The sequence below is a fragment of the Anopheles merus genome, chromosome 2R (genome assembly GCF_017562075.2).
Source record: "Anopheles merus strain MAF chromosome 2R, AmerM5.1, whole genome shotgun sequence".
In the NCBI taxonomy this organism is placed as follows: domain Eukaryota; kingdom Metazoa; phylum Arthropoda; class Insecta; order Diptera; family Culicidae; genus Anopheles; species Anopheles merus.
Genome location: NC_054082.1, coordinates 7147649 through 7168930, shown reverse-complemented (window position 1 = coordinate 7168930; position 21282 = coordinate 7147649). Strand labels below are relative to the sequence as shown.

The 21282-nt window shown below is 46.2% G+C and overlaps 4 protein-coding genes across 7 annotated transcripts; 2 read left to right on the top strand and 2 right to left on the bottom strand.

Annotated features, from left to right (window-relative positions):
* Positions 1–114: 114 nt before the first annotated feature.
* LOC121587960 (N(G),N(G)-dimethylarginine dimethylaminohydrolase 1) lies at positions 115–4182 on the top strand. Of its 2 annotated transcripts, XM_041905365.1 has the most exons (6): positions 115–528; positions 768–987; positions 1071–1271; positions 1951–2013; positions 2745–2969; positions 3059–4182. In XM_041905365.1, exons 1-6 carry the CDS (start codon positions 488–490, stop codon positions 3182–3184), a joined length of 876 nt encoding a protein of 291 aa, XP_041761299.1. In that variant the 5' UTR covers positions 115–487; the 3' UTR covers positions 3185–4182. The 2 variants fall into 2 exon arrangements, with proteins under 2 accessions (XP_041761299.1, XP_041761300.1); XM_041905366.1 differs by lacking the exon at positions 1951–2013 and having other exon boundaries at positions 116–528.
* On the bottom strand, positions 3642–9351 carry LOC121587951. The gene is made up of 8 exons (XM_041905348.1): positions 8987–9351; positions 8349–8891; positions 8003–8290; positions 7540–7920; positions 7194–7463; positions 6842–7012; positions 5086–6681; positions 3642–4934 (listed from the first exon to the last, which is right to left on the bottom strand). Exons 1-8 carry the CDS (start codon positions 9282–9284, stop codon positions 4732–4734), a joined length of 3750 nt encoding a protein of 1249 aa, XP_041761282.1. The 5' UTR covers positions 9285–9351; the 3' UTR covers positions 3642–4731.
* LOC121587952 lies at positions 9326–15523 on the top strand. Of its 2 annotated transcripts, XM_041905350.1 has the most exons (7): positions 9327–9524; positions 9610–9906; positions 9997–10287; positions 10365–10643; positions 10720–12909; positions 13013–13200; positions 13283–15523. In XM_041905350.1, the coding sequence occupies exons 1-7, from the start codon at positions 9518–9520 to the stop codon at positions 13328–13330; spliced, it is 3300 nt and encodes a 1099-aa protein (XP_041761284.1). In that variant the 5' UTR covers positions 9327–9517; the 3' UTR covers positions 13331–15523. The 2 variants fall into 2 exon arrangements, with proteins under 2 accessions (XP_041761283.1, XP_041761284.1); XM_041905349.1 differs by having other exon boundaries at positions 9326–9524; positions 13013–15523.
* A 343-nt stretch (positions 15524–15866) lies between these two features.
* Positions 15867–17783, bottom strand: LOC121587963 (polyadenylate-binding protein-interacting protein 2B). 2 transcript variants are annotated; one of them, XM_041905370.1, is made up of 3 exons: positions 17492–17783; positions 16353–16840; positions 15867–16246 (listed from the first exon to the last, which is right to left on the bottom strand). In XM_041905370.1, the coding sequence occupies exons 2-3, from the start codon at positions 16763–16765 to the stop codon at positions 16081–16083; spliced, it is 579 nt and encodes a 192-aa protein (XP_041761304.1). In that variant the 5' UTR covers positions 16766–16840; positions 17492–17783; the 3' UTR covers positions 15867–16080. The 2 variants fall into 2 exon arrangements, with proteins under 2 accessions (XP_041761304.1, XP_041761303.1); XM_041905369.1 differs by having other exon boundaries at positions 16353–16828.
* Between the last annotated feature and the right edge of the window lie 3499 nt (positions 17784–21282).

Below are 21282 nucleotides of genomic sequence, written 5' to 3'. Positions count from 1 at the left end.
CTTGCAAGATTTCATTCATAATATGCGCGGCGTAAGTTTCAGAACACTGTTCCCGCCGGACACTGCATGCACGCACGTGCTGCTACACCCTGTATGTTTACATTGTCAAACAGCGGCATGAAAACAGCGTCGTGCTGTCAACAAATTAACAACTTTTGGCGAACCACAGCTCCGAACGGGCACAGCTCACAACTCTTCGAGGCAATCAGGCTAATCGATTGGTAAAGTAGTGGCCGTGGCCTGGGTGTGCCGAATGTTCGTCCGTTGAGTGTGCATTTTATTTCGTGTACTCACTCCCTCCCTTCCAATTACCATTCTTCCCGAGTAGGACTGAAGGTGTAGACTGCGTGTGTGTGTGTGTGCGCTTTTGTGTGTTGTTTTTGTATATTAAATGTGCTCATAGTCCACCCATCGGTAGCCCCAGTAGCTCCATCATTTGCCCGGTCCGGTACTAATTTGGTCAACGTAAAATCATATTTAGTTAGGCATGGCGTCACCCTTCCGCTATACACACGCAATCACTGCCAGGTATGTACTGCACTCGTTGCCAGCAGCGAAAAAAGGTGGGGTCCAGCTCACATGTGTCTGAGACCCCCGGGGATCAAATCATGCAGTGCAAAGGCTAATTGTTTTGCTCGATTTGCTCAATCAAACCGTATACCAACGCCCATCCTTCCAAATGTGTCGCGTGAAAAGCCATCCTACAACGAAGTCTCTACCAGTTCAAGTGTCTAATGCTTGTTTGTTTTTCCCCCCAATCCCCACAGAATTCCACTATCGCTAAGAACACGGGGAGAAATAGATCTAGAAGAGGCAAAATTGCAGCATGAAAGCTATGTAAAGATGTTACGTGACCTAGGGTTGGACGTGATCGAACTGCCGCCGGACGAAAATTTACCCGAATGTCCGTTCGTCGAGGACTGCGCCGTCGTTTGCAATGGAATCGCATTAATTTGCCGGCCCGGCGATCCCCATCGGTTGCAGGAAGTTAGTAAATCGATCTCCTAAACCCTTTTGCAAGAAATCTAAACACGCTTCTTGGTTCCATTCGGTATGCTACACAATTACAGGTCGAGGCGGTACGGGCTGTACTGAAGAAGGAACTGGATCTTCCACTGGCAGAAATAGCCGATCCAAACGCTAGACTGGACGGGGGCGACGTGCTGTTCACTGGGCGCGAGTTTTTCGTCGGACTCAGCAAGTGGACCAACGAGGCCGGAGCTCGCGCTGTGGCGGCCGCCTTTCCCGAGTATCCCTGTGTTCCGATTAAGGTACTGGCTAGCGGGACCTAATGTGCGGTTGTGTCCACATTCCATTTACCTCTGATCTCAGTGCTGTATGTGTTTTCCGATACTTACACACCTTGTGATTTTTCGTCTAATTTCTAACTGACTCTATAATAGCCTGTACCTCTAAATTGTGTCAAATGATCGCGTTAAGGCATTAGTGTACATACATATATATATGACCGCCCATCGTCGTTGTTGGCACTAGAGCTTACATCTTCATTTGTGTGTATCATCATTGTGTAGAATTGCTAAACAGAATTTCGCCTTAGCTCGAGTGATATTAGACCGATGTTCGTTTCGCTCGTGTGTCTGAACTTGTACAGTTTTTTTTGTTTAAAAGATTATATTTACGACCATCGTACGAATGCTGCAACACGGACTGCAATGACGAATGAATCGCGACTCCATCTGTAAAAGATACCATTTACCTCGGAACCGCTTGTTGTTCATCACCTTTATTACTCACCTTTTTATTTACTATACTTCCCTTCTCTCACTTTCACTTCTCTTTCTCTTTTTCTCTCTTTGCCAACCACCATCTCCACCAAATTATTCTGATCCTTACATTTTACACACTGTCCTTGCTTCCCAACTGATTCGTTGTGTATATGCAATCTGCGGAATCGAATCGCACCTGTGTGCACCACTGTATATCAAATAGGTAGAAGACGTAGACGAAGTGGTGAATCCTATTACGTTGGATTTAGTCAGTGGAGTCATTCAGGTTGATACGTTACACTATGCTCTCGTGTATTTGCCACAAAAACAGAACCAAAAAAAAAAACACAAAAGCAAAGCTAATTTTTCTTTTTCCGTTATTTAAACTTTATTCTCTGCATATGTTCGTTCCAAAGCATTGTGTACTTCCAACATACCCATGTGTACCCACAGCGCTTACGATTTATATTATGCGTTATCAGTAGAACACAGATCGCACGATGGTTTTGCTTGCTTTGGTACGATAATGGCCAGTTTCATTTGCACCTAAGAAAGCTGCTACTTTCGTCAACTTACCGGCAACCGAAACGGACTCATACGAATGTCAGGCGTCCTCCTGTACACGTTGTTTATGCATGGCTATTAATTTTAGCATTGTTGCTTATTAAATTCTCTTCTAAATAGAAGGAGGCTCTTCTAATTTGATGTTTGGTTGTGTTGTAACTTTACAAGTGCATCAATTTGAAATGGTTGAAATGACTTGTTTTTTCAGTGCATTCCTTTTATATGTGTTTTTATTTAATTTATCGAGCACTTTCTCAACTCTGCCAGCAGTAGTCTGCTTTTTTGCAAATTTTGAAATAGTTTGATAATTTGTGCCCTGGCTAATTTGACGCACTGCAACACCAGCGCAGCTTGAGCATCTGCTTACAAGTGATTTTACATTATTCGCTCTGCGGCAGTACATCAAAACCGGCGGTCACAAGTTAACCGTTTGTCTATTCTCGTTTTCGCCAGGTAACGGAACATCACCATCTCAAGTATTACGTGTCCATGGGAGGACCCGACGTACTCTGCGTCAGTCGGAGCAAGGAGTCGCAAGAGATCTTGAAACGGATCGAAAGGGAAGCAACGTTTACGTACCACACGCTGACGCTACAGGAGGAGACAGCAGCTAATGTGCTGTACATCAACGGCACACTCGTCACGCGATCCGTGGACGAAATTCCAGTCTCGACGCAGGTAATAGGAATGGGGCCTCATCGACGCTGCTGTTCCACCGGCACTGTCGTACAAGCTAACGCTTTTCGTTTTTCCTGCAATCTTCCCAGATTTTGTCGCAGAAAATTGACGCTCCACGCCAGATGCTGTATATGTCCGAGCTGGGCAAGTTTTCCAACGGTCTTACTGCGTGCTCTATTCTGGTCAAACGTTCCAAGCACATCAAGAGCCATTGAACGAAAAACAAAACACAACTCATCGACAAGCTCTAGAAACGCGAGAATCGTTACATTTTTCTCTTTTTTCGTTAGTTAACTTATTTTGTGTGCAGTGTGTGTTGCAAAACACAAAACATTTTTTACGTATTTTATATATATAGTTTTTGTGTATGTTGTTCCATGACCGAGTAATTATGATTATATGTTTGCTTTAGGAACGAAATATTCCTGAAGATGTGTTTTTAAATCTATTTATTCTTTTTCCATAACTGGTTGTGTATGTTTGGCAGCGAAACCTGCTGCTCACAAGTATTGTGAAAGTATTAAATTTATTCTGCACACATTTCAAAAGGTTGCCGTGTCGCGTGTCCACAGAACTACGTTACGTATTTCTCAGTTGCGTTTGCATCTCAGTTTCGTGTAGATGTGGTTAGTAATTCCAACACGGCGGCAACTAAACATATAATTTTTCGCGGACAATTGTCGATACTAGTCATCTAAATGGGCATTACTACTTTCCAACTCCAAAACCCAAACTCCAGTGTACACCACCACGCCACGGGCGAAAGCTGCCCGTTGCTAATGGTACAAAATTCTTGCTGCTTAAAAAATTCCTGACTTTTTCCCCATTTTAAACCACTATCGTTCCAATGATATTAATCTTAATGCTGGCGAATACTCTCTCTCTCTCTATCTCTCTTTTCTGGAGTGCGAAGAAAAAGGGGTCGCAAATAAAAATCTCATTCTAAACCTAACTCAATTCTAACTCGATATTTTCGGTCGCAACCTGCGTTTTTGCTGAAACTGTACGCGGTGTGTGAGGAGTACAAATGTGTATTTTGCAACTGTTTCTCGACAAATAAGTAAAACGAAAAAAAAAACAACAAAGGGAGATATTTACAACGTAGCAATTTAGTTCGTAAACGACATGATTCTTCTTTACTATCTCTAATACACGCGAACCTTGATAATTGAGCGAAAGGAATAAAAGATGTGAAATTGTAGCTTCTTTAAAAGCATCTGTTTTCCTGTTTTCTCTCTCTGCACGAGTAATATTGAAAGAAATACATCGTAAAAAATCTCTTCCCCGGAAACAATTCTGAGATCTGAGACAATTTAACATAGTTGTTTGTGATACTTTAGAAAATTGTTTGTTGTGTGAATTGAAACAAAAAAAGTGAATAAAACGAAAGCAATGTAACATTAATTTCAATGTTTCTGAAAGGGTTGTCCTTTGTAGTTACAGCATAATAAAATCACGGACGTTTCCGTGGCGGTTTTAATATTTCACTGCAACGATAATGATGTTTTTACCACCAGTAATTGCTCAATTTGTTCTTCGCTTGGTTTAAGCGACAATGTTTACGTGCTTTTATTACAAGCTCGTGTTGCAATAACTTTTACGGTCAAATAATTTCTTGAGCCGTATTTCTAAATTCCGTCACTTACATGTCAGAAGTGTTTGCTACTGTTAGAATGACAGAATATCGATGATAAAACCATGATGTGTTGCTTACTGTGCGCCGTCCATGTCGCAGTGTTTAATTTTACGCGTCCACGCAAGCTTATTGGACGTGCCTAACTTTGTCAATGAAAGGTTTAGGACGAATAGTTGTTCCATCGCTGAGCTCGTTCACTGCAAGTGCCTCCGTGGCAGATTCGGCCCGCCGGAAAGTGATGGTACCAAACAACCCGTTTTCTGGGTACCAAATGAAATCAATCTCGCCGTACGATTCATATGATTGATAAATTGTCTGTTCGTCGGTCGCTGTAAGAGAAGACGGTAAGGAACCGCAAAATGGAGGGAGGGAGTACATGTCACATATTTGTTTCTGTCAAATAACCATCTTCACGCGAGACTAGGAGAAGGGGGGCCGGCCGGGGTAGAGCAGGGGAAAGATTTCGGTTCAAATACTTACGTTGCCTCATGGTGTAGTAGATTGTGTATCCCTCTCGGTGGATCGGTTTTTCCGAATTGAACGAGACGCGCAAGCGGCGTCCCATTATTTTGACGTTGTTCATCTCCAGCGCTTTGAAGGCATGGTCGCGGTTGGAGTAGTTGAAGTACACTTCGCCGAACCGTTTACGGCGCGCAAAGTCCACATTCTCCAGCCGCCCGTAGCGGGCAAATATTTCCTCAATCTCTCTTTCTGACATCTTGCTGCTAACGTTGCCGACGAACACCGTGTGCTTCTGATGCTTTGTGTTATAGCGTCCAATGTTGTACATGTCCCGTTCCAAGGAATATCCTCGCCTTGGTTCTGACGGCGGCCGGGCCTCTCTGGATGGGGTCCTTGAACGGCGCCGCCTCTGGCGGTAGAACTGGGGAGAAGGCGAACGGGATGTTCGCGACCAGCGCACGGGCGACCGCGTCCGGGACCGGGTCAGCTGTCGCGAACGGCCGTGAGACCGCGAGCGTGATCGGGAGCGTGATCGCGAGCGACCATAATTGCGCGGTGACGGAGAGCGCGAACGTGACAGTGACCGGTAGGGCGAACGGTGGTATGAACGGTGAGGTGAACGACGGGGTGAACGGCGTGGTGAGCGCGAGCGTGATCGAACATTTTGCCGCCTTGCCGGTGGTGATGGTGAAGCATCGAAGGAGCTTCCCGCGTAGTTGACATCTTCCGGCATTCTGAAGCGCCACTTGGCCTCCAGCTGTATCTGTATCTCCCGCTGCTCACGGTTCAGCCCGGCAAGCAGATCGCGCAACGCATCGACCCGCGATCCCTTGCGGTAGTCAAAGCGTTGGCGCAGCGAATCCAGCTCTTGCGTGATGGCGATTTTTTCCACCCGTATCTGCATATAGCGCTCGTGCGCCAAGCGGTCCGACGGAGAAACGGAGCGCATCTGGTCCGGAAACATCATTTTCCCGGCTGGGTAGGTTGTGGGAATGCTGCTAACCGTCGTCGCCGTCGTCGTGTGCGTGCTGATCCGTTGGCTGGTGGACGCACTGTCCGATCGAGCCGGCGAAAGGCGTTTACTTCTACTGCTGCTCTGCTCGGCTCGGCTGCTGCTGCTGCTGCTCGTTGAGTCCTTTCCCTTTCCTTCCGGGGACTTTTGGCGCTTCGAGCTGGTAGAGGGTAGCAATGCCGTTACGTTCGCTTCGTCCCGCTCCAGCTTTTGCAGCCGACGCTGGATCTCCTGCTCCTTTTGCTTAATGTAGCGTTCCATCTCTTCCAGATCGCTGAGCTTATCCTGACATTCCGATTTGCTACTGCGCTTTTCTGCTATCACCTTCCGGAGATCATCCGATTTTGCGTCCGGTGACAGTGGGGGAGGAGCACCGCTCGTCGACGCCTTGGGTGATTCACTGGGTGCATTTTTTACTTCCACTTTTACCGGTTCCTGCTTTGGAGGCTTTTGCTGCTTCGGGGGGTTGTCTTCTACTTCCTTGTCGGCAAATATGTCCGAAAGCAATACGCGGGGTCGCCGCTTCACATCATCCACGTCGTCCAACTGAGCGCCTGGGCCGCCTTTTTTAAATCCATTCTGTTTCAGCACATCTTTTAGGCCTGTATTTTTCGGGTGAGTTTATAGTTAAGCACGGTTGGTATTAGTGACCGGGTAGGATCTATGCACAAACTAAGACAATACTGCGGCATCCTTGTGCGGACAGCAACTGGGAATAGTTCTGGTGGTTGGTTGTTGTTTTTTTTTTTTGTGTCAACTTACAGCAAACTTCAACTGGGTGACGATCGATAGCCCTTACCCCACACGCTATACGGGCTCCTTTAAGGTCTCGAAAGATGATGACGAATTCGTTTAAACCTACTTTTTCGGCAAAATACAACCCGCCGCATCCGAGAAAGCCGCGCGTGACTCGTGCCACGCTAATATTTTCCTCTAACGGATACATTAGAAATAGTTTTGTTAATAATATATGCTTCACCGTCTGTTAACGCTAATGATCAATGTAACGTGTCAGCTACGGTTTTGTTTTCGATCATGACCAAATGAAAACCAAATAAAACATCCACACGACATTCCACTCCGTTCACAATACGTTCAACTAGATTAGACTTACCTGTGAGAACTTTCACCATTATGCCTTCGACGCAGTCGAGCTTTGGGCTTTCCGCAGCGATGTGTTTGAAGATCAGCTCTCCACCTAACTTACCCTTCAGCCGGATGGCTCGATACGCCTCCAGATAGTTGGCGAAGCTGACGTACACCTTCCATGTGTTCGGATCATATCTGCTAGTTTCATGGCGCATGGCCAACACTTCGCCGGCACGATTAAAGTATTGCTTCAGCGCTGTTAGCTTCATATTCTTGGGACAGTTGTAAAGAACCACTGCAAACGAACACCACAAAACACTGCATTTAGCACTGCCTAAATACTATTTTAGTCCTTGACAACATTCGCTTACCTTCAAAACTGTATTTGTTTGGGTTAGGATTGCGATAGTGGGGATTGTGTGCTGTCTTGAAAATGATATTGTCCATTTTTTCCTGCTCCTCCTTCGCTTCAATGTCATGCAGATAGTTGAACTTTGACGTTCCATGTACCTTTCCCTTGGCGGCTTTCTTCAGGGAGGCGCAACTGGAAACGAATCGCTGAAAATCCTTCTGGCTTACCGGCATAATGAAAACCGTATAGCCTGCGATGCAGTTGATTTGGCACGCATCGGTCATGCTGATCGGGTGCGTAAAGTGCACGATCGTCGGACCATTGTTGCGCACCATTTTCTCTACGTACAGCACGTTCCCGACGTCGGCGAATGCCTGCACAATCTCATCGAAAAATACATCTAGCGAGTAAATGAAGCACACGGTCACATTAAAACCACATCCCACCGAGCGTATCGTATCGAGCCGACGACATCAACTTACAGGTTGGCACATAATTGATCAACACGCTCTGATTTTTAACCGGATACAGTGCTTCCCCGGGAATCATGGTGAACACGGTGCAGGTAATGTTGGACAGCACTACCTGGCGGCAAAAGCAATTGATCGCACGCTGCTGCGACTCTTCGTTCTCGTACGTGATCATGTAAACCTTCGTAAACACCGCGTTTAGACATATGCCGCGCTCGATGCTTACGATTGGGCCGAATTTTTGAAAGAATATAACGACATCTTCGTCGTAAACGTCTCGTGGAATATTTTCCACTTTTACTGAAATACAAGAATTGGATTACGGTCCGCCGGCTTACCTAGAAATACTGCTACCTACCTGACGTTTTGTTGGCGGCTTGAAATCGGAGCTTTCCAAAGCGCACATCACGCCGGTAAACGAGCAAAGGACTGTATTCTTCCTCAAAACATTGCTGATTATCCTGCTGTTGATCCATGGACGGATCATAATCATCCTCATTCTGGTTGAACTGTCCCATTGAGTCATCGTCCACGTTGTCGTAGTGCTGCTGGTCCTGATACTGATCCTGATCCTGATCGTGATTCATTCGGTTGTTCTGATTGTTGCCTCTGCTCGGTTGTTGATTATCAAAGTACTGCTGCTTTGCGCGCAGCAGCTCGTTGTACACGCGCGGCGTTTTGTAGCTGTCCAAATCTTCCAGCCGTACGCGCACATCCTCGTCCAGCACCTTCACCGAGACCTGCTGACCCTTGAGCATAGAATTGTCCAGCTTCCGTTGCGCCGCATGGGCCGCAGATCGCTCGGCAAACCCGACGAACGCGTAGTAATTGGTAGGGATCTGTACGGCTTCCACATTTCCGTACCTGCAGCAGGCTTCGAACAGATCCTCTTCGCTCGTCTCTGTGCGGCGTAGCGTAGAGGGTAAAGTGGAGAGGGGACACACTGTGTGATAGGGCCGAAAAGGAAGGCAGCAGTACGCCGGAAGCGGAACTTACCAGAGGACGTATTTTGTATCACTATTGTAAAGCCGGCAAGAAACTTTCGGTCGTCATTGGACAGCAGCACGCTTAACCGATGCGACTGAAACAGGGTTTGGTCCAGGTTGCATGCTTCCAGCGCTTGGTCTTCATTCTCGAACAAAACAAAGGCGATCTTGGTGCGGCAATCATTTCGATTTTCACGCATGAACGTCGAGCCGACGACATTTCCCGACGACCGCAGGAAGCTGTGCAGTTCCGCTAACGACGTTTGCTTGGGAATATTAGAAATATACACCACTTCGTTTGGATCCATCACGAAAAGATAGAATTCTGCAGCCAGCAGCTTGCTGCTAATTTCCTCACAAATGACAGCCAGCGGCGTTCGAGCTGTCACACCTGTCAAATGGCGCAGGCCGTAAAGCGTAAACAAGGGGTGTACGCCTGATATTGCAGCACATAAATTCTATAAATTTACTGTAAGTTTGTCGTAAAATCGGCGAATGATCACTAAAATCTGCCCAATTAGCTCTTACGTACAGCTACACCATGGGAGGTAAGTGCACCAAATCGATTTGCACCTTTTAAGGTCGAAACATTTGCTAACACGTTCTGCTGGCGGCTGCTGGTTGTCCTTGCAGACAATAATAAAAACGAATATTATTTCGGCAATTTGCCGAAATCTGCCACGGAAGGTGAGTTACGAACCTTTCTTAAAGATTGTGGAAAGATAACCGGGTTCGAGTATCGACTGGCTAAGTGTACATACTGTCCGACAAAGATTGCGTACGTAAAGTTTGCTGAAAGTTTGGGTCGGGAAAAGGAACTGGATCTGAATAAGCAAATGTTCAAGGAAAAGCGGCTGTTCTGCGCTAGCACGAGAGCGGAACCGTTCTTCACGCCACTACTCTCCGTTGTGGTTCGCTATCTGAACGAGCGTAAGTAGCTTGCAAACCCTTAAATCACGACCGACTGCTAGCCTAGATTTTCACCTAACCCAACGATTTCTTTCTGTGCGTTCTCCCCAGACATCACCGAGGAAGACCTGTACGCACACTTCGAAGCAGTTGGGTCGGTTGAATGTGTACAAAAACCATCGCAGAACTATGCATACGTGTCCTTTAAGGATAACGCATCCATAAAGGCGGCAATGGAGCTGAAGAAGTCGCTGAAGGGCATCGAACCCTACATCGTAGAAGTGAAGCGAAAAATCAGTATGTTTCTAGAGCAGAAAAAGGCCGTAGCGTATACAAGCATCAGGGACAAGTGCGACAAGCTGGATCTGGTTTATGATCCAGACGCGGAACATGAAACTACATGTAAGTAAGCCGCACCAGAAGTGGCAGTACAGTACAGTACCACAAACATAATTCGCGAAAATGTTCTTTCTGTGCAGTGCTTGTGACCAACATCCCCAGAAACACCGAGGAGGATGATGTGGTCGAATTTTTGGGCCGGTTCGGGAAGATTGTCGACTGGGAGATGCAAAAATCGGCTAGCTGCGTTATGTCCAACATTGGCTACGTCACCTATCAGCATCCGAAGATGGCGCGGACGGCATTTCTGCACGCGCCTTTGAACTTTCAGGGCTTTGGAATGGAGGTGTACAACCGATTGCTAGGGTACACGTCGAACCCTTCGGAACAAGCTGTTATCATACAGCGCACGAGTGTTTGTGAGTATCGTACACTCAACTGTCGTTGGGAGGAAATGAGCGATTGGTTGTTGAACGAATGTTGAAATGCTTCCAGATATAACTAACGACGAGATATTTGAAACATTTTCCGAGCATGGGCGCGTCGAATACATACAACGCATCGATGCCGTTAATTACAACACAATTGTCCGCATGGACTCCGAGAAGGCGGCCCGGGATGTTAACCTACTGAAGCTCGTCGCTGGCGAGACGGTGGCGATACGGCCGTACTCGGCAAAGCGCTACGTAACTCCCACGTACGCTCCTCGCAGCACGGATACACGCACTCCTCCAAGGCGGACGCGCAAGGAAAACATGTTACTGCACATTAACGACATCGAGGAGCGCAAGAACATGTCGGTGCTGCCAACGGCGTTCAACCCGCAGTACTGCAATCCCAACCCGCAGTACTACCGGAACGAGGTGCAGGTTTGGAATTATGGGCCGAGGCAAGGTTTGATAGAGTTTAGAGATTATTTTAAAAAATACGGAACGGTAATCAATTTGCGCGAGCTGAAAGAGTACAGCTCGTCGCCGATCCGTGTCGCTTACCTTAGCTTCGAAACCAAGCTGGAAGCGAAACGCGTTTGCAAGCTCAACAATTCGTTCATGTGTTCGCGACGGCTGGTCATCCTGATGGCCGATCACTGTATCGTGCATGATCCGAAACTGTGTGTGAAAGTAACCGACCTCACGGAAGAAATAGCCGATGAGGATATTTACGACCGTTTCAGTATGATAGGCGACGTCAAGTATGTATACCGTCCCAAGGTGGAGGTAGCCATCGTGTGCATGGCCAAAGAGAAATGTCAAGCGAGGGCAATGAAAGTGATGTGTGTGGGTCGCTTTTGTGTTACTGTATCTTCCCTGCCGGGTTCGAACAATCCACAGCAGGGAATGGGCGGTGCACAGACCAACGACGGGCCGCCGGGGATGATGCAAAATTCAGCTCCCATCAACCCTAATGTGGGTCCGGGAGCTGCATCTGGCGCTCCTTGGAGCGGACCGGTGCAAAATGCTCCGATGGGGCCTAGGCCGATGCGTCCGATGGGACCGGTGGGCCCGATGGGACCGGTGGGTCCGATGGGACCGGTGGGTCCGATGGGTCCGATGGGTCCGATGGGTCCGATGACACCAATGGGACCGATGACACCGATGGGACCAATGGGACCAATGGGACCAATGGGCCCTTCTAATCCAGGTGGCCTCGGTAGCTGGATACCGCCACCAATGTCTGGTGGTATGAGTAGACCGGCTGGACCCATGTCTGGTGGACCGATGCAATTAGGCGGACAGGAAATTAGTCCGCGGATGCGAGGTTTAATGCAAACCGTCGAAGCACAAATGATCAAGTGCAAAAACTTCACCGCGCTGTCAATGGCGAATCAGTTTAACTTGGTTCGTGACATAGTCAATCAATGCGTCACTTTCCCGTACTTTTTGTCCCTGAGCGGTGATGATAAAATTCGTTACCTCATCAACGGAGACAGCGGTTTTCAGCAGTTGAGCAGCTTTACGCTCTTCACGTATCCGGAGCAGCTGCAGATGCTATCGATCATTGAGGACTACTACCGTAGCACTAGCGAACCTGGCAGCCTGCCACCTCGATCAGCCTCGACGCCATCGAACACGCTCGTAGTGCTGACCAACGATACTGGTGTGGAAGCGCCCTCGCCGGAATCAGCCCCAATAGACAGGGAGTTTTCACCGACGGGCGAACAGGATGTCGACGACGATGATGATATTCCACCTGCACCATCCCCTCCACCGGCACCATCGTTTCGTTCCAGATCGCCAACTCCAACCAATGACGAGGATGAATGGAAATCCGCTTCCACCGGTTCTATCAACGGTTCGGAGGTGCAGAAGCGGCTGCTAGAAAGTTTTGCAGCAGCTAGTGCACAAAACAAGCGGGCCAAAACCGGACTGGATCCGCCCGCTTACAAACGGGCTAATTGGCCGGAAAGACCATTCGTGCAAGTTAGCAATCTTCCGAAAAAAGCCAGCAAGCAGTACGTCGCAAAGCTTTTCAGCCACTATGGCAAAGTTGAGTTCGTGTCAGAAACGAAAACCTTCACGCCTGATTCGAAAACGATGATCGTTAAGTTCGAAACCATGTATCAGGCCTATATGGCACTGGAGCAAAATCTGAAGACGGTGCTGGGACGCCTGATCCGTGTTACTGTCCACGAGACGCGCTACAAAATGAGTGCGAATCGTGGCATAGGAGTGACCTGTAATGGACGTGAGTGTGTCGCCTCCGCCGACTGCTTCATATTGCCGATGTGCCCAATCCCAATTGATGCTATTTTTTTGTTTGTTTTACTTTATACACATACTCTCTACAGCCTATTCTGAGGTGGAAATTTTTGAAACGTTCAAGTCTTGCGGAAATATCGTTTTCATGAGAACGGTCGGAACGCCTGGAAATGAAGTGTGTGTGCTTGACTATCAGAACAAAGATTCGGCGGCCGCCGCGCTCAAGATAACGTATCTGCACAACGGAAGCCGATGCAAAGCCGTGCCCTACAGTCTGGTAAGTTTCGAAAATTGTGTCAATCCCACAGGGACGCTTGAGACGAACTCTTACCCCTTTGCCGTTTACTGTTCACCAACAGCCACCTCCACCAGAAGAAATGAATGACGATAAAGTTGTGTTAGAATAATTAGCTCATAACATTTATGCATAAGATAGTGTTACGCATTGTGTGCAGTTGAAAAACTGTGAATGACACGCAGTCGAAATGCCTGTAAGGCGTGATTACGATGTCGTGTGCGAAATGTTCACTAGGCAATACTACGGCCACCGCAATCAAACAGAAAAAATATGTTATTGATTGAGCAACAGTCGGCGCTCAATTAATCCAACCATCATATGTAGTTGGCCGCACAATTCAGCATGTGTCGCAAGCGCGACACAGCGAAAGATTACTTACTTTAAGAAATTTTGTTAGACATAAGTTGTATTTAGGGAAAGGGACAACTGCATTAAAACAATTCTTTGTAATTATTTTAATGCAAACAAGACTCTGCCTTTAGGACATGTGCGATATAGATAATTTAAAGTAATAGATGAGTTCAAAACTGAAACAAGACAAATAGTCATTCGTCCACAACCATCTGGTAAGTATTTTTAAGATTACACACGAATCAACCACGAAAAGCAAAATTAATGCGCACCGTAAAGGATCCGTCATCAAACACTGGAGAACACAGGGAGTAAAGAACCCGGAAACTGGAAACTAGACACTGGAAGCTGGAAACTGGAAACGAACAACAGGACATCCCACAGTTGCCGATTGTTGAACGTAGCCGAGATAGACAGAGTGACAAAGTTGTAAAATCAGCATCGTGTTAGAGTAGGTTTGATTTTACTGCTATTTACCATTAACCAATAAACGGAAGAGTGAATTACACCGCGAATAAAAGGATAATTGCATTCAAATCAATCCAGTAACGGTACTGCTTTTAAACAGTGAATAAAACATCGTCTCATCACTTTCTTTGAAGACTTTAATGCAGTCTTTTTTATTTTTTATTTTTTTGCACGGTTTTGACCATTTCTTTCTAAACTATCACACAATTAGGATTCCGTTACACTTAAATCTCGATTCGCTCTAAATAAACTGTTTGCGCTTATTTTATCTTATTTTTTTCGTTTTGCTGTTGCAGCACTAGAACTAATTGTCGTGTCATGTTGCTTTCTTACGGTTCCTTGTGTACCGAACCTAAAATTGTACACATTAAAACTTAAATTTCATTCGATCATTTGTAAACAAAACAAAACAAAAAAAAAGCTGACGGATATTTGTACCACCTTTCTACATGAGAGTACAACGGACCATACGATCCTATTGTAAAATGCAAACGGAAACTCTTCGTCTCTGCTCTGCGGTGGTGCTGTCCCACCGGTGGTTTTTCCGTATGAAATGAGGAGACAAAACACACAGAGAGAACCTTAACAACCGCACCAACCGCGGTAGCGCCATCCACCATCGCACAAAAGATCGGGTAAAAGAGGAGGGAAAAACAAAACTTATGCCTGAATGACTTAATCCCGATAGTGGATATGAATCAACGATAATCGTATCACAGTTGAAACATCATCCTTTCTTGTAACGAAAGAAATGTTCTATTCCTGTGGCAAATTCGATCGCCTTTTCCCTAACAAACGTGCACACCTGGGTTTGCACTTGCCAGTTGTCGCCACGCCACGAACAATCATAATACTAACACATACAGCAGACTTTTCTTGTTGACTTTTTATACTTTTTTTGTTTTTGTTGTTTGTAAATTATTATAGTTTTAGTGGCGTTTCTGTGTAGTATCAGTAGCCTGCTTACAACTAATCACTAACAACGATCTAATGATGAAATATCGGTTCCCGAAAGCAATCGCGGGACCTTTTTTTGTGTTCGACTGCTTTCGTTTCTCTTATAGCGTAACCGATGAGAGCGCAAATGTAAATATGTATGTTTTTTTGCGGGGAAATATTTTATGAAAGACACAAAAAAAGTAAGAATAAAAATGGCTGAAACATAAAAAAGGAACTTGCACACTACCCAAACTCACGATACAAAAAAAAAGTTGGACCTTCTTCTCAAGACATACGCGACGACGGTGACGGTTCCGTAAAGGTTTCGATTTAAGCACATTGTTTTGTTCCCTATATATAACGGGTAGGTGTAGTAGGAGGGCTGATTTCGCATTGCACCATAAATCTTTACCAACTAACACAACAGATTAAAAGTCCTATGCCACCAAAAAAAAAAGGGGGGAGGTAAGTATTGTACTCTCTGGGGCGTGCGGAAGCAGTACAGCCATGTAATTAATAATTATTCTTCAAGTTCGTTGCCACGGTGGAAGAGTTTGTGTGTGCACTCGGCATGTTTCCATCACCAGTATGTGTGGGTGATGGTAGCGAATGCGTTCAAAATTCGTTCTATTATTAAGCGGTGTACTTCCAACGCCAGTACACACACACGGGTTCGTATTACACAGCTATCTAACAGACGAGACGAAGGGATCTGGTTCCCTTCGTAAGTACAATGGCATCCCCCAGATGCAAGCATCGGCTACCGATGTTGCCCAGTGTGCGCGAAATTCGTAACCAGCAAAATGGGAAGTGGCATGACTCGAGAATCGTTACTTTTCATTGAAAAGTAAACGCAAATTCTACGCACGTACTCACAAACACACTAATTCCAATGCAGCCCCACCAGCGGAAGGACAGTTAAACAGTATTAGCTCTCTATGGGGTTGTGTTATTATGCGCTTACACATTACACACGTTCGTCGTACAAAGAATAAGGCAATTATAATCGTAAAAAAAAAATCGCCCCTTTTTCCACTTTTTTTCTCGCTTTGTGAGTATTTGCATACCTTTTTAGATGCTTGTTCCCGCCCGACTGTGGCTTCAGTAGGACGTTGGAGCGACGAGCGCACGCAGCGATGGCACAAACTCGGCGGCCAGTGGGTTTAGCGTCGATTTCTCCACGTTCACATCCTTGGGCTGGCGGGTCTGCTGCCCCTGCTGTCCCTCTTTGTCGAGCTGTAGGCTGGACAGGATGTTCATCAGACCGCTGCAGGAGAATGGGATAAAGGCGGACACGATAACGATAGGATACGAGACAATGCAGCAACTCCGAAAGGGCTTCGGTAGCTTCGCGGGCGCGCGCACTCTCTTACCTTTCTCTCGGCACATTGCCTACCAGCGCCGTCGAAGCCATCCGCTCCGCCGAAGCCATCTCATCCATCATCATCGCCTCGATGCACTGGTCCATCAGCTCTTCCTCCTCTAGCCGTTGCATCTCCTGCATGTCGAACTCGTCCTCGTTCTCCATCCACATGTACTCAGCAAAGTCGTCCGCTGGGCCAGTGGCTTCCTCGTTGGGCGGTGTGCTCATGCTGTCCCCGTCCGAGTCGTACGGATCGTTCGGATACGGGATCGCGGTGTTGCGGGCCGCCACCGTTTCTGCGTCGCCTCCACCGCCGCCGCCACCAGCGCCCCGATTGAACCCGTTGCCCGCGTGCAGGGTGATGTGTGTGTAGGTGTTCGAGCTGCTGCCGCCGATGTTGTTGTCGGGCATCTTCATTTTCATTTGCTCTGTCGCTTGCAGGACCGATCGGCAAACAATTTGCTAGTGTGTTTGTGTGGGTGTGTACTGAAATACAGACTATTATCAATTTTATGTAATGAATATTTGGATTCACATCAGTGCTGCACTCCCTGGGCTTGGAAGGCGAAAAGAGTCATGTAGGCTTAGGTGTGTATCTGTATCTATGTCTGTGTGTGTGTGTTTCAACTTGTTATGCGTTATTTGTTTACTTTCGCCTTCGACTAATTATAAACAATTGGCTAACGTACTCTTCCAAATGACGTCTTCTTCCTCGTCTATTGCACTTCTACCAAAACAAAGCTCATAATAATAATGCCTTTCTAGGACAGTGACGGTGGGGAGGGGGTGAAACAATACACTTGATATTCCGTACGCTTCTCGTTTGCGTGTCACTGCCTCCATTGCTTGAAGTTGCTTCGCTGCTTTTACTATCTCAAGGTGAATTGGAATAGCCTTTACACCGCAGGGGGTGAAGGACGCTTGTTGGTGGACAAATATCCCTTCCATTCAGCCTGTTCACACTCCCCAAATAATAATGGTACTAGTCCAGAAACGTTTGTAACATTTTTGGAAATCCATTTTTTTACCCTGGAACATGGATGCACAATTGCCTCTCCCCCAAGCGCCTAACCAGTATTGCAACACCAGCAGCACTCAAGCAAGAATGTAACAAACCCGGTAGCACCTCCATCTTTTGCAGTTCATTACCTCAAGGAGAAAACGCTTAATAATGTAGCTCACAACGTCGCAATTTTGCGTTACTTCGAATTTCAGCCTGCCGGAAGGTTTTGCACGAACCAAAATGCGCGTTGACACCAATTTGTACGTTTCGCAAGTAATTTCGTACGAAAATTTCAACAATCGCTCAAAAATGTAAAGTTCACTTGAGAAAATTTGGTACACCTTCGGGGCCGAGCGTTTTGTTCGTTTCTTTTTGTGCGTTCGCCCTGCTGCTGGATTGCTTTGTTATTTTTTTCCCACTGGTGGCGATGGCGACCCGTACAGCAGTATTTGTGCACGGGCCACTGACAGAGCGAGTCGAGCAGTTTTTTTTTGTTCGAGCAGCGACCTGACGGCTCGCCGTGTGACATTCGGGTAATGTTTGAACCGTAACCGAACAAAATGCGTTGACACAAATTTAAAAAGCCTTCTAAGAGTTTGGGTTTGGAAAAATTGGACCAGAAAAATGTGAAAAATGCAATAAATTGATGGCCATCAAATATCGTGACAGTGGCAAGTAGAATTTCGTTCTACTTTGCAGACAAATTAAAGGTAGCTTTTAATCAGCTTTAAAACAGCTACGGGGTGTTTTAACAAAGCCACAGGAGTGGAGTAAGCTTAGCAAGCGGATTCTAAGCGCTGCAAACAGATGTATCTAATCCAAATTCATCCTTTTGATCGATAGCCCAACAATCGTTGTTGGTCCAGGGTCCTCTTTAAAGGCCTGGACTAAAGTCAGAATACTTTATCCTGCGTATGAGAGGACGGTTCTGCGATAGTATTTGAACTGAATAATGGGTTGCAGTGCGTCCTTGACAAGGCTGTACATTTTCGCAAATATACAGTCAAAGGCTCGCTTAAAACGTGTTTGTGATGTTGAAAGAGTTTTCAAATTATTTATGAAGCAGCTTCTCATCTTTGCACTTGCACACACTGCATTGTACAGTAAAAGATGCAACTGGAGCACTGCAAGTGGATAACAACAAACTTTCAAAAGTTAAACAATTGATTTACTATTTTATCACCGCGCAAGGATAACAACATGGATAGCAGGCACACTTTTCCTTGCCAACTGTAGTCACTGGGCAAAAGGTTGTGTGCATAATTCACTGCTTGCCATTGTGCATTGTGTGCAAAACGGTAGAGTCGATAGGGATGAGCAGCGGTGGAAACTTTCACATTTCAGTGTTTTGTCATTTAATTTAAAATGCAACCCATACACATCACAATACGCCTCGCAAAAGGGTAGCCCACTATCGATGAGCCGTACAACAAAACAATGCCACAGTTGCTATTTATAGCGTGTATTGATCAGGCAAAATTAGATTATGGATGAATTTTTAACGCAATATCTAAATTGGAAATTCAATGATTAATAAAGTTTTTGTTTTGCTTCAATGCAGTTAATTCAATCGTACCGCGTGCCATTCCCCCTTCGCTCTCCTGCTCGCAAGGTCGTCGTCGTCGTCGCTCGGGAGAGGGTGCGTTTCGTGCGCGTGAACTGTGTCGCTTTAATCGAGTGTGTCACTGCGGCGCTGGTGCTACAGTTGCTGCCTCCTTGTACTGTTGGTGCACAATCTGATAAAGTCCTTCAGATTGTTACCTCGGCATGTAAACAATCGTGCGCTTAATAGGCATGTATCAGTGGACAACATCATACTTTTACCTGATCACTGTACATAATTTACGAATGTCATCATCATTTCATTGAATCACTTCCCTGTGCTGGACGATAGCTGGCCCGTGGGGGGCAGAATAGGAGCAGGAATAATCGACAAAATGGTTGATTTTTTTTGTGCAGTTTCCTCACATCTTGATTGCCTTGTGCGTGTGGTTGCGTGTGTTTATGTGTTAAATTCGTCCAATAAGCACGACAATCAACAAGTAAATAAACCATTTTAATATGCTACAAACAGTTGCCGATAACTTGAGGTAGTGCAGCTCAAAACAGCAAACAATTTTATAAATTAGGACGTAAATCATATTTTCGACAATCTACCATCTGAAGGAAGCTATTGTGGAAAAACTCTGCTCTGCTTTTTGTCGATTGCGTCTGGTTGCACATATTCAAATGGAGCTGGTGTAGCAGGCATGCATTACACTGGGCACGAGAACAGGTGTGCGACATCAATCAGCTCTCCCACTCCCCCCAAAAACACACTCAAAAGAGAGAAAACAAACCAGAAGAAACCCGACGCATTGTTTCGAGAGCGGGAACGAAGAGAAAACTAAAGCAAAAGAGAGAAAGCAACAGACACAAAGGAATAGGCTGCCGTTCTGCAGCAACCGAGAGAGAGAGAGAGAGAGAGAGAGAGAGAGAGAGAGAGAGAGGAAGAGAGCGAGAAAGAGACACCAGAGCAGTAAGAGAGCGCGCGCGATGGTTGAAGGAAAAGCGAAAGTAGTAGCCACTCGACAGGGCGGTGTGTGATCTGTGCGTTTGAAGGTAAAATATATTGGAACCGTACCGCGACGCGTCGTCAGTAACGGAGAAGCTTTCACGCAGTACCAACAACGCGATGCAATAAACCACGCCAGAAACAACAATTCGGTTGTGCTAAAGTGCCGTCGTCGGACAGTAAAAAAAGGCGGTTGACAGGCGCGGTACAGTTACCGTCGCTGTTCAATAAGCGTGAGTGTCTTCAAATACAGCGTAGCGGCCTCCCAACCCTTACAAGTGTTGTGCCCGGAAACGCATCCATTCTGTGCAGCAAAGGTGCAGTAATAATTAGAGCATAACGTAAAATCTATGCCATCGAAAAGTGACCGACGATGATGACCTTTTAACGGTGCAGATAACGGATATCGGTATGTGTCACAGTGTGTGTGTGTATGTGTGTAGCGGGATGGTGTGTGGTGAAGTGATTGGGCAGCTGAGTGGAGTTTATCAGTTAATTAATTATTTGCTATTAAAAGCTTTCGACAGTCTCGCGCTTCGATGGAGACGCATGGTGTTTTATATTGATTTTAGAATTTGTTTTCTTGAAACTAGTTTATTTTATTAGATTCTTGATCACGATGAAATAAGGAGTGAGTTTTGCTATTAAATAAGCCTTGACAAGTTATAAATTTAACAAACAGTACCATCATAAACAATCCCTGAGGAAAGATAGAGTATGAGATGCAACCACGACCTGCTGCATGCTTTGCGGTGTAATATATCAACCCTCTCTACCTGTGTTACATATATGCGGAAAACGCTATGCTACCTTTCCATTAGGGGCGGTATTAATTGGCAAAAAGCAGGGTGGAGAAGAACACAGCCAACCAGCAATCCTAAACTTGACCACTCTCCTTTACTCACTTCCCCAGTTACCGAGTCGCACAAAAAAAAAAAACCCCGTAAATGTTGCCGTTCTGTTTTATGCCCGTACACACTCACCCGCGTACAGCGCGTACCCAATGCCCAATCCACCGCTAGCATCGGTTCACGCCGTCCCTAACACTTTCCCGCGCGCTAGCAAAGCGCTCCGTTTGGCTGGTTTATTACTGCCACGAAATACCACCATGCGAAGCGAACAACCCCATTTTCGGTGGCCGCGAGCCATGGTTGAAATGGAAATTAAAACAATAACAGGCACGGGGTCATGGTGGCTCCGGTGGGGATGGGGGTTTGACCGAAATGTAGGAAACAAATGAAACCTAACCTCTCCACCACTAGTAGCACGTGCACACGGCATCGTTACGGGGTTTTCTGTGTCGTGTGTTTGTGTGTGCCGACGGCTGATGGTGTGTATGCGCTTGTAGAGCAAAGTATACCGCCGTATGTCGACTTTGCTGTA

Coding starts and splice junctions, on each gene's coding strand:
- LOC121587963 (XM_041905370.1), bottom strand. CDS start 16,765: ATGAAAATGAAGATGCCCGACAACAACATCGGCGGCAGCAGCTCGAAC. Junction 16,247..16,352: donor GGCAATGTGCCGAGAGAAAG/GTAAGAGAGTGC, acceptor ATTCTCCTGCAG/CGGTCTGATGAACATCCTGT.
- LOC121587952 (XM_041905349.1), top strand. Junction 10,644..10,719: donor CATACAGCGCACGAGTGTTT/GTGAGTATCGTA, acceptor AAATGCTTCCAG/ATATAACTAACGACGAGATA. Junction 12,910..13,012: donor AGGAGTGACCTGTAATGGAC/GTGAGTGTGTCG, acceptor TACTCTCTACAG/CCTATTCTGAGGTGGAAATT.
- LOC121587951 (XM_041905348.1), bottom strand. CDS start 9,284: ATGGATCCAAACGAAGTGGTGTATATTTCTAATATTCCCAAGCAAACG. Junction 8,291..8,348: donor AGCCGCCAACAAAACGTCAG/GTAGGTAGCAGT, acceptor CTTGTATTTCAG/TAAAAGTGGAAAATATTCCA. Junction 7,921..8,002: donor GATCAATTATGTGCCAACCT/GTAAGTTGATGT, acceptor TTTACTCGCTAG/ATGTATTTTTCGATGAGATT.
- LOC121587960 (XM_041905365.1), top strand. CDS start 488: ATGGCGTCACCCTTCCGCTATACACACGCAATCACTGCCAG. Junction 529..767: donor ACACACGCAATCACTGCCAG/GTATGTACTGCA, acceptor CAATCCCCACAG/AATTCCACTATCGCTAAGAA. Junction 988..1,070: donor ATCCCCATCGGTTGCAGGAA/GTTAGTAAATCG, acceptor ACACAATTACAG/GTCGAGGCGGTACGGGCTGT.